The sequence below is a fragment of the Coregonus clupeaformis genome, chromosome 3 (genome assembly GCF_020615455.1).
Source record: "Coregonus clupeaformis isolate EN_2021a chromosome 3, ASM2061545v1, whole genome shotgun sequence".
Classification (NCBI taxonomy): Eukaryota; Metazoa; Chordata; class Actinopteri; order Salmoniformes; family Salmonidae; genus Coregonus; species Coregonus clupeaformis.
The window spans coordinates 1678456-1690424 of NC_059194.1; the positions used below are offsets into that span (position 1 = coordinate 1678456).

General features: G+C 42.5%; 1 protein-coding gene across 5 annotated transcripts; it reads right to left on the minus strand.

Annotated features, from left to right (window-relative positions):
* Positions 1 to 288: 288 nt before the first annotated feature.
* Positions 289 to 11394, minus strand: LOC121538729 (ras GTPase-activating protein-binding protein 1). Of its 5 annotated transcripts, none has more exons than XM_041846892.2 (13): positions 11259 to 11394; positions 8108 to 8224; positions 7886 to 7967; positions 7467 to 7640; positions 7249 to 7339; positions 6538 to 6622; positions 4579 to 4804; positions 4125 to 4226; positions 2824 to 2844; positions 2203 to 2392; positions 1791 to 1919; positions 1341 to 1450; positions 289 to 1052 (listed from the first exon to the last, which is right to left on the minus strand). In XM_041846892.2, exons 2-13 carry the CDS (start codon positions 8200 to 8202, stop codon positions 810 to 812), a joined length of 1548 nt encoding a protein of 515 aa, XP_041702826.2. In that variant the 5' UTR covers positions 8203 to 8224; positions 11259 to 11394; the 3' UTR covers positions 289 to 809. The 5 variants fall into 5 exon arrangements, with proteins under 5 accessions (XP_041702826.2, XP_041702836.2, XP_045062643.1 ...); XM_041846902.2 differs by having other exon boundaries at positions 2275 to 2392; positions 11259 to 11393; XM_045206708.1 differs by having other exon boundaries at positions 8108 to 8229; positions 11310 to 11370.
* Between the last annotated feature and the right edge of the window lie 575 nt (positions 11395 to 11969).

Genomic DNA, 11969 nt, shown 5'->3' on the forward strand with positions numbered 1-11969 from the left:
GAAAAATATGTCGATGTGCCCTTGAGCAAGGCACTTAACCCTAATTGCTCCTGTAAGTCACTCTGGATAAGAGTGCCTGCTAAAATTCCCATAATTTCCCCCAAAATAAATATTGGCAGTTTCCCGGACACAGATTAAACCTTGCACTAAAAAAAGCAAGCTCAACAGATAATCTCCATGCTTTATAGTCCAGGAGTTGGCTTAATCTGTGTCCAGGAGTTGGCTTAATCTGTGTCCAGGAAACCAGCCCATAAAGATCAACTCAATGTATAGACTACAGAAGTCAGGTTTAAAACACTAAATCATGTTTATTCAGTTCTCTCATCAGCTGATTGGTCATGATGAAGTGCATCAGTGAAAAGGCAGACAGGATGTTACATGCTCGATAATAACCATTCACAAGCATGACTCAACTCCACAAATTTAAAATAAAACCATACTTGCATTTGACCTGAAAAAGACAGTGGCGGCAATACACAGGACTGCCCAAGCAGTACATACACGTTCCTTTAAGAAACAGGGAGAGAACGCCAAAACCAAACTGGATTGTTCCAATTCAAGTAGTTAGTTTAGAGCCTTTTTTGACTTAGTTCAGGATGATGTGAAAGACCAGGAGAGAATTACAGATCATGTCAACGTCGGGAGAAAGGAGCGATGGATCACATTCCAGAATCCCAATGTAGAAAACTAAAAGCAGAGGGAGGGATGGAGAAGCCATCTTTGTTTTATAATACTCAAGAGTCGGGGCAACTGACAGCAGTAGTAAACTGGCACGGTAGTGGGACATCAGACCAACTTCAGAGTGACGTTCACTGACGAGGTCCCGTGTAGCGACCTCCCTCGCTGGGTCCAGTGCCTCGTCCAGAGCCAAAGCTGGGTTTCTGTGCCATGCCACCCCTGGTGGGGGGGCCTCTGGGCCCTCCTATCCTCTCTCGGGGCCCTCCAGGGCCACCTTGACCCCTGGGGCGGTTGTCACGCCGGTCCCCTTCCCGGGCGGAGCGAGTCTTCTTTTCCTCCACGTTCAGTCGGATGTCTCCTCGGAACTTAATGGGCTACAGATGAAAGAGGACTGTTAGTACATTCATTCATTTAAATTATCATAAACAGATGTAAAAATCACAGAGTGGGCTTTTAAAGAGGATTGTGTCTGTACATGCATTAAGATAATTTTTGAATAACATTTACTGCTCCCAAATGGATATTTATGGGAATGTGAAGCACCCTTCTACCATCATTGAAATGGAGTCCAAGGCTTTACAAAATGGAGGCGAGTTCATCAAATCAGCATGTTTGTAATTAAAACACTCAGACTTAACATATATGTTGAATATAATTATTACCCGGTTGCTTAGGATTTTCTGTACAGGTTCCGAATCGTCAAACACCACGAATCCAAAGTTGGGAAGCTTTCCTCCGCTGTTGATCCGTAGCTCAAGCACAGTACCATACTCTGTAGGAGGAACCAGTTCGTATTAAAATTACATATAAACTCTTTCAATCAATTACTTCAATCAGTTCCTGCAACGCATGTACCGTATTCTGTTACAGGGACGCAGATCATTTAACATTACAGATCAATGATTCTAATCAATTATTTCAAACCCTTTTACAGGTCATTGGGGGAATATGATCAATTAAGACTAAATCTGGCACTACTAAACCTCAGTCCTGTCAGAGTTATTGATTACCATGTACTGTCCCTGTTTAATCAATTATTTGCCAGTTGAAACCATACAAAGTAATTAAAATGCTTTTTTGCAGACCATTTTGAAATAGAATAAGTGACATACGTTGGAAAAACTCCTTGAGCTCTGCCTTGTCCACATCATGGGGGACGTTTCCTACAAAGAGCTGGTGAGCGTCTGGATACCTCACAACGCGGCCAACGTCCGACGACTCTCCCGGTTCTCCTTCCCTCACTGCAAACCAAGAGCAGACAGTCATGCTAAGAGCAGATGGATAGAGGCATGAGAGGGTCATGCTAACGCATCCACGTCTGACGTTTCCTCAGTGTCTATGACGCCTATTCTTTAAAGAGGGCATTCAGAGTTCAGACTAACACAGACAGGTTTACATCCAACGTAGACTGCATACTGTAGCAAAACATTTTATTTTTTACAACGGAAAACTTAAATCTGTGTTCTTATTGGACGAGGTCAGGTAGTACCTCCCAGTTTCACTTCATTTCAAGACGTTTTCTACCTCCTGAACATGACCCAGCTGTCTGGTGGATGGTACTGGGTGTTGGGCGAGATGCTGTCTGGTGGATCGTACCTCCTGGTCTGGGTCCTCTGTTGACTGGTGGGGGGCCTGGCCTTGCTTCCCGTGGTCTCTGGTCTCCTCTCGGTTGTGTTCTCTGTGCTGCAGCTTCTGTTTTCACCTCCACCCTGGGCTAGAGCACAACACACAGAGAAACCAGGCTAGAGCACAACACACAGAAACCAGGCTAGAGCACAACACACAGAGAAACCAGGCTAGAGCACAACACACAGAGAAACCAGGCTAGAGCACAACACACAGAGAAACCAGGCTAGAGCACAACACACAGAGAAACCAGGCTAGAGCACAACACACAGAGAAACCAGGCTAGAGCACAACACACACAGAAACCAGGCTAGAGCACAACACACACAGAAACCAGGCTAGAGCACAACACACACAGAAACCAGGCTAGAGCACAACACACACAGAAACCAGGCTAGAGCACAACACACACAGAAACCAGGCTAGAGCACAACACACAGAGAAACCAGGCTAGAGCACAACACACAGAAACAGGCTAGAGCAGCAAGACAACACACTCAAAACTCCAGGCTAAATCACCTGTTGATTGTGTTCGTTGCCCTTTTAAGAGGAACGTTGATTAAAAGGCCACCAAATGTAAGTGTTTCTGATACCTAATCATTAATATAGTACTTGTGGTCTTTCAAATGGTAGGATACATGCTAGATATGTAATAGGTGATATTATCCCCCTTAGTAATCAATATACACTGCTCAAAAAGATAAAGGGAACACTTAAACAACACAATGTAACTCCAAGTCAATCACACTTCTGTGAAATCAAACTGTCCACTTAGGAAGCAACACTGATTGACAATAAATGTCACATGCTGTTGTGCAAATGGAATAGACAACAGGTGGAAATTATAGGCAATTAGCAAGACACTCCCAATAAAGAAGTGGTTCTGCAGGTGGTGACCACAGACCACTTCTCAGTTCCTATGCTTCCTGGCTGATGTTTTGGTCACTTTTTTTACCTCTAGTGGTAGCATGAGACGGAGTCTACAACCCACACAAGTGGCTCAGGTAGTGCAGCTCATCCAGGATGGCACATCAATGCGAGCTGTGGCAAGAAGGTTTGCTGTGTCTGTCAGCGTAGTGGCCAGAGCATGGAGGCGCTACCAGGAGACAGGCCAGTACATCAGGAGACGTGGAGGAGGCCGTAGGAGGGCAACAACCCAGCAGCAGGACTTCTACTTTGTGCAAGGAGGAGCAGGAGGAGCACTGCCAGAGCCCTGCAAAATGACCTCCAGCAGGCCACAAATGTGCATGTGTCTGCTCAAACGGTCAGAAACAGACTCCATGAGGGTGGTATGAGGGCCCGACGTCCACAGGTGGGGGTTGTGCTTACTGCCCAACACCGTGCAGGACGTTTGGCATTTGCCAGAGAACACCAAGATTGGCAAATTCGCCACTTGTTTTAAGGACATTACATCAAAGTTGGATCAGCCTGTAGTGTGGTTTTCCACTTTAATTTTGAGGGTGACTCCAAATCCAGACCTCCATGGGTTGATAAATTTGATTTCCATTGATAATTTTTGTGTGATTTTGTTGTCAGCACATTCAACTATGTAAAGAAAAAAGTATTTAATAAGATTATTTCATTCATTCAGATCTAGGATGTGTTATTTTAGTGTTCCCTTTATTTTTTTGAGCAGTGTAGTATGAGGTCTTTCAAAAATGGTAGGATACATGCTAGATATGTAACAGGTGATTTTATCCACCTTTAGTAATCAATATAGTATGTGTGGTTGTTTCTTCTACAGGTATTTAATACATAAATGTTGGCTACAGGAGGAGTGTTTTTACATAGAGAAAAGTAACATTGTATGTTTAACGTACCGGTGCCGACGGGACTTTGACTACGTGAGGGGGGACGCCCGAGACAGGCACAGCTCCACTAGGGGGGAGGTTCTTACTGGTGACAGACGCCCAGGAGAAAGGCTGGAGGAGAGACGAAACGGTGATGTTATTAAAACGAACGAGGTCTGGCAGCTGTACAAGGAAAGCCCTAGAAGCTGGGCAAACCTAATGAAGAACATCCAAGGGCAAAATAAAATAATTTCTCAGCAATAGTAGTTGTTTATCTACAAAATTAGCTATCAAAGCTGATGGCGATACAACCAAAAATGGTTCTTAAACCAAAATGGAATAGCCAGAGATGTAGAAAGGTCACATATTGCCTTGTGACCTCTTGACAGTGGATAACCAGCCAAAACACAGCATCCAGAGAGGAATAGACAGCCAGGTCACACATGGAATCACGACCACCATGTTGACATGACCATAGCCCTACCCGGTTATCTTCAGCGGCAGGTGCAGGGTCAGCAGTGGCGGAGGGCAGGGGTGAGGAGACCGGACACTTCTCTCCCTGCTCCTCTGTGGTGTGTTGTTGCTGCTGTGTCTCTGGCTCCAGGTCCTGTTTTCCATCCACCACGTCTGGCTCCGGCTCCACCTCAGTTTCAGCCTCAGGCTCTGGGATTACAACCACCTCCTCCTCCTCTGGCCTCTTGGCCTCGGTGCTGAAATAGCCCAGACACACACATATCTCATATTAACCCACGAGCATATTCTGGCCATAGAATTCTCATTAAGAAACGAATCATTCTAATTTGAGATTAGGAAAAGGAGAATATCCCTTGCAGCATGCTACCATCCATGTTACTGTAACACATATTCTAGTGAAAAGCATGAGCTGGCACATTCCCAAAACAGTTTTAGGTGCTGACTAAGAGAGTAAACTGTAGGCAAGAAAAACAAAGTTGCACACTAGATAAGTGGCAAGTAATGTATTGGGTAAACCACCAACGTTTCGGCATCACAGAAAAAGAAAAGCCGATAAATAAAATTGTTAACGGCCAAATTGTCTGGGAGAAGAAACAAAATAATGTTGATTATCAAAGTTCCCAGTGTGCCCGCCGAGACGGGATTATTTCTCCAAAACAGTAAAGACGGCCTCAAGATCGCACCTTCCTGAGGACAAAGTAAGAAGGCTGATGGGCATCGCAGGCTGCTTTAAAAGGAGTTGGACAGTTTTGATTTCCCAACACTTTGAGCAGGCCAAGGACCACCGCAAACGCAAGTATATTAGAGGCAAATTGCGTTGGTCAGGTCGGTCCTAGCAGTTCTGCTTCCCTAGGTAAGATCAACATGTCGCACGTTTCATGTATAGTCGTCTATAAAGTTTTGGAATAGATTGATAGACTAGATTAGAGTAATGATGTGTATAATTTGGTGCATGTCAGTTGAGCGTATTAGGTAGCCAACTGCCTATAGCAGGAAACTGAGTTGTTATCAATAATCCACGTATATCACACACACACGACCACACGAAATTACATATTATAATAAACATAATTCATTAACACCATCCAGTAGAACTGTAAACATATCAAATTTGATTGGACAACATCGGTTTTATAATTTCTTCATTTTGTGGCTGCCTAGTGTTCCCTTTCATTTGCTGTGGTGCAGAATCGCGGCCCGGTCACGGCTAGAAGGGATCCAGTTTTTGTCAAATGAACGTCAAAAAGTTGCATTTAACATTAACCTAATTGCATTTAACATTAACCTAATTCTCTAAACCTGCTGCGTAAGTTCTCCTAACCTGATACGAAAAGTCAAATCTGATGTTAATTTGACAATAGCTGGATCCCTTCTAGCCATGACCGGCCGGCCTTGGTGTTTGTAGACAGACATGTTTTGTTATTTAAAAATGTTAATGCCAAGGCTAAATCAAATGAGAAAGGCCTAGATTGTACTTGAAAACAGCTCTGTTGTGTTATTTATTAATAAAAAATGTTCATACAAATGGCCTACAAGACAGGTTAGCAACTTATATTTGGAGTTGTCTTTTAGTACTGTGTAGGTGACTTGTTCTTCTAGGCTAAATGTTTTTATTTTATTATATTCATTTAGGATATATAGCAGGGATGAAGACTCAACAATGTTTTGCTTTTTAATAAAACCTGTCATGTTGGTTTAAGAGCATCGTTCTACTGTTTACATTCTGTTAAGATTAATTACAATAATCTAAATATGTGATTTTGAGCACCCTGGGTGGACGCCTCTCGCACTCCCTCTCTCATGAAGGGCATGTTTGCCACCATTCATGCTATAGTAATACAGAACCAACATCGAGGATGAAGTGGAATAGGATTGCTGATGTAACACTGTCAAAGCTGTACAAAAAAAATGTAATGAGAAAGTCAAGACTAAGATGCTAAACTAAGAGAAGATGGATGCGTTTCCTTACCAGGGTGTCTGTTCGTAGAAGGCTGCAGCCTCTTCCTGGACCACCTCCGGTGAGGGTACTCTCTCCTCCATCTCCTCATCAGACTCTGAAACACCAAGAACATGAGTGAGTCCCAATTATAAATAATAATAATAATAATAAGCCATTTAGCAGACGCTTTTATCCAAAGCGACTTACAGTCATGCGTGCATACATTTTTTTTGTGTATGGGTGGTCCCGGGGATCGAACCCACTACCTTGGCGTTACAAGCGCCGTGCTCTACCAGCTGAGCTACAGAGGACCACAGCAGTTTTAGGGCTGAATCCAATACCTGTTAGATTTTAGTCATTTAGCAGACGCTCTTATCCAGAGCGACTAACAGGAGCAATTAGGGTTAAGTGCCTTGCTCAAGGGCACAGACAGATTTTTCACCTAGTCGGCTCGGGGATTAGAACCAACGACCTTTCGGTTACTGGCACAACGCTCTTAACCACTAAGCTACCTGCCGCCTCATGGTGCCACCAGATGCTTCTATACCCCTAAACAGTGAAGACCTATTATTAATAATAGTGTTGACCCATATGCAAGGTACTGTATGAGTAAAATGCACTGCAATGGAGTTCAATAAGAGCAACACCTCTAACCATTATGTATTAGTCATGAGAAGTAAATTACATATGAAAGAAAACCAGCTAACCGTAAAGCAGCTTTCTAATCTGTAACATGCTCACCTTCAGGGGGTTCTGAGTCAGAATCCCCAAACACTTCGTCTTGGTAACGGAATACATCGTTGTGAACGTAGAACTTGTTTGCTACAGTGCCCTGAAACACCAATGTCATTGAGTTCAACACAATTAACCCTTTAGCTGAACTGGACACTAATACATAAATGAAAAAAAAGTTTCAAGGACAAATTTCCAATTTCCATCTATACAGTTGAAGGACCTACCTCAGGGGCCAGCACGAATGTCTGCATGAATTTGCGCATGGGCTGCATGTCGTTGGACAGCTCCCCCATCACTTGCACCACAACGCCCTCCTTCAAGGTCGCATGGGCGTCCACATGTCTGATCTTGGTGTGGCAGTCACGGAAGTTCAGCGCCAACACTTTTTTATGGATCTCCTTTATACATAATTAAAGACCTTGATGAAAATCTCAAACTTAAAAATGTGTTAGCCTTGTTTCACAAAGCCTAACTGAAAATATATTACCCATCTTTAATAAGAACACACTGATAGAGGTATGCCATAAAATCATGTGGCTGTGTTGCATTGGATATTTTACAAAGTAAACGTATAATACTGCTTCACTAAGGTTTCATGAAGTATTGCAAATATAATTTAGGGAAATTGTATTGCAGTACTCACCGACTGTCCGTAGACTGATTCAACTGGTTTACCATTGTTGTCCAGACCTCCATGTACATAGGAGGAATTTTTCCCATAAAACCTCAAAACATAAACAAGTTTAAAATCAGTTACTTCTTCTCTTAGTAGTAGAGGCATAGATCGCCCACTAATATTTGAAAGCAGATCATCATGGAATAGATACTGTTTGGGAAGAATGTTCTAGTAGTGTACTGGCTTTACCTGTGCAGGTAGTCGGGTGCTTGGTTGAGTAGTGTGTAGTACTGTCGGACAAACTCCCGCCCGACAAGCTGGGCACTTGGCTTCTCCATCACCATTTCTTTGGTCAGCTGGAGAGAACTGAAACAGGGACAAGAAGGTGTGGTTGTCATGGTGTGGATCATTGACTGGATGTGGATACTGGAGTCTGATCTGCACCTGTTCTGGTCACCATCCGTTTCTGTTCTGTCTGACAAACCCGGCAAGCCATATCTCCCAGCTATTTATTTTGCAAATCATGGCGACAAGTACCATTAGCGCTAACGTTACAGGAGGCTGTGCAACAGCAGAAATAATTTGCATTCCAGCTAGTCTGTGGATAACTAGCTAGCTAGAAATCTAGTCAATTCAACCAATAATAGGTTTCAGTTCATAGTATGAAATTCAGTGTGTATAGACTGCTTTTTGGGTCTTTGAGTGTCAAAAAAGATACACGTCAAATAACACTATTAGACGCGTCAAATAAGTTTGTTGACCAATCAGGACCTGAATATGACCGCACGTCACATAACAATTTAACACCTTTATTAAATTTTTACGTAGTTATTACACATTGGATTACACCATCACTCGTAGGTCATATGTTGCAACGATTCATCGATACGTATGCTATGATGCTGGTAAAGTTGTCTCTCGCACCTGCCCTCCCCCAAGCTCTGGACAGTGCTGGTCATAATTTTTTTTGCTGATGGATGCAAACAATGTTCTCCCCCAAAAACGACAATCTGTTTTAGTAGCTATAGTTAGCTAGCCAACTATCTTGCTAGGTGTCATCATTTAAACTACCCCTAATTTATAAAACTGTTCTTTTTTGATTAATGGTGGTCGGACCCACCTATGTGAAGCTAGCCACAATAAGGATAAGCCACAATAGTGGAATTTGCGGATAGCCTTCGAAATAAAATAATGTCATTGACAGTGATGCAAACGAATACAAATAATGGATTTTATGCCATGGATCATGCTAAACGATGTTGGAATGTTATATAAATTCAACAAAATAATTAGTTAATTTGACAAATCCGTTGAAATCACACTGGATGTATTAGACTTCAGAATTGCATTGGGGGCATACTTATTTTACTGTACAGCCGTACTTATGGATCATTGACATGGAGTATCAGTCTATTCCGTGAAACCCAGAGAACATTAGCGTCGTAGCTCTTATTGCGGGATTCTGAAACCACTGTGAATTGAACCACATTTGTTGTACCAGTCAACCTACTATGTGTATTGAACCCTATTCCAGAGGAAAAACAATACAACCTGGAATTTTGAGAGTCTGATGACTGAGGAGGACGTTGGAAAAAAAAGCACTTGGGTACTGAGTAGACTGATAACCAACTTCATTGGATCGCCAATCCTTAGGTAAGGCTGTACAGTGCAATATGAATCTCAATACGCACAATAGGCTGACTGGAGAGGTGATTTCACAGTCCCGCGATAAGAGCTACAACGCTAATATGAGTAAACTCTTCACAGTTGTGTTCTGTGGGTGTCACCGAGTAGACTGATACCCCATTTCATTGTTCCACATTCCAACCTTGTTTAACATTATCTAGTCTCAATATTGCATGATTCCACCAATCGTAACCTTCTGCGTCACTTTCAAAGAGGAACTTTTATTTTGAAGGCGAACCGCAAACGCCACTATTGTGGCTAATCCTTATTGTGGCTATATTCACAACACATAACCCGGTCCGGTCAAGAATCACCACAGATTAAGTTTACTGGCTGTTTATAACGTTAATTTGGGCAACAGGGTTAATTGCTGGCTGGATAGTTATTTTCATGAACTGAAGTTCAATTTCAAGTGGTTACCTAGCTAATACGTACTCACATGGATTCCTAAATCATTGCTAAGAATATTGAAAATGACTGCAGTTTATATTGGTCATTGTGTTCTCAGGCTAGTTGCATTGGTGCTAGCGAGGTAACGTTACCAAGCTAAATCTAGCTAGTTACCCACCCCAGAAGTTGCTAATAAAATCTGTATCAAATATATTTTCAAACATTTATGATCCTGCGGTATTGTAAACACATCGTTCTGTGGCCGGTGTGTGCTTGTTGCAGACTTTTTGTTCAGCTTTGACAGTGCTACTGATCCTAGTGGTGGCGCTTGGCTTGCATGTGCAAATTCAGCACACACAACATTCTATAATATGATTGTATTATTTGACGTGTCAAATTAAAAGTTTAATTTGTTGAAATAGTGTTATATGACGTGTATCTTTTTTTCCACACGCAAAGACCCAAACGGCGTTCCATATTTGTGGGAGACAAATGGGTCGCCCAGACACACCCAGCTAAACTGGTTAGCTAACGTTAGTTAGCTTCTGAGCTGTGCTTCTATGGTCTATGCCTGGAAAGGCCGAGTTGCAACACCGGTCACGCCATGGATAGAATACAAAAAAAAAGTACCGAAATGTGACGATTTTTGCCTGCAAAAAGGCATGCCAGTTATGTAGCTGGCCAGACAACAATATCCTATTACCTAATCAACTCTGCTAGTTGGAACTAGTTAGCTAAATACGAAAAAAAAAAAAAAAAAGGTATAACCAACACGTGCGGCAAATACGATGCTGGCTAACTAGCTAATTTCCTAGGCTAGCCATGGCTACTTTCCGTTCAGAGTTTATTTGGCGAGCTAACGCGTTACCTAATGTAGCAGACTAAACAGCAGTCAACTGTTAATCTTCGACATCAAACTGATATTATCGTAAACATTTAAACCAAGAGGCGTTGGTAAGACAGACAAACATCGCTAACTGGGCAACCATGGCTCGCTAGCCATTCCAGCTAGTTAGCTAAAGCCATTCTTTCAACCACCCCATCGGATTAGTTGACAATTTCGACAGTCCACTCAGGCATTGACTGACTGGTTTAACCCACGGCATCCAATTCAATAGCATTCGTGGCACATCAAACATTGAATAAATTAAGGAAAGAATGTCCTAACTAGCTAGGTGACGTTAACTGGCTAGCTAGCACAACTCCAAGAAGGACTTTAGCTTTATCATGCGAACTTGCGTTAGCATCAAACAACACCGTAAGATTACGAATATTACAGCAGCGGATAATTATTCAATAACTCCAAACAGGGTATTGTACTTACCAGGAGGCAATTGTTAAAACTGTTTATTTAAAAAAATGTGATTTCACTGAATCACCTCCGCTCTACCAGGCGGTAGCTAGACAGATTGTTCTAACAGGGCAGCGCACAACGTGTTCCGCTGCTCTTTCACCGGTCTGAAATGTGGGACATGGACAACCTACCATGAATTTACACTCTAGATGCATGAACCAATGAATTTACGGTGAGAGGAAATATGTCACCAATCAAATGTATGTACTCTGAGATGTTTAGTGTACAACCAATCGTTGTGGAGTATGTGTAGACCTGTCATTCTAAATGTAGCCAATAGAAAGACGAGTGTGGTGGATTCCCGATCATGGCTATGGTTGGTTAACATCTTTACAGAGCGGCACACGCTGGATCATGCCCCGGTCGAAATTGATGGGGGTGTTTTTCTCTGCACTTGGTTTAGCTCTCCCAGCACACATTTTTTATTTTTTTATTGGGTGATGTGGATTTAAGATATTGTTTGAAGAGGTATGGTTTCAGATGTTTTCGGAGGATGGGCAGGGAGCATGAACCTGCATGAAGGGCGCATGAACCTGCAGGAGCGAGTTTGATGTTTGCAGAGAACAACAGGGCTAGTTGCATCGGTGCTAGGTAACGTTACAAAGCTAAAGCTAGCTAGTTACCCCAGAAGTTGCTAATAACATCTGTATCAAAGATATTTGCAAACATGTATGATCCTGC

Bases quoted from the DNA above. Each gene is read 5' to 3' on its own strand.
- LOC121538729 (XM_041846892.2), bottom strand. From the start codon at position 8,202: ATGGTGATGGAGAAGCCAAGTGCCCAGCTTGTCGGGCGGGAGTTTGTC. The intron at 1,920-2,202 runs GTAGAAAACGTC...CTTGGTTTGCAG, and splicing joins AGCTGGGTCATGTTCAGGAG to TGAGGGAAGGAGAACCGGGA. The intron at 1,053-1,340 runs GTAATAATTATA...TTTCATCTGTAG, and splicing joins AGAAAATCCTAAGCAACCGG to CCCATTAAGTTCCGAGGAGA.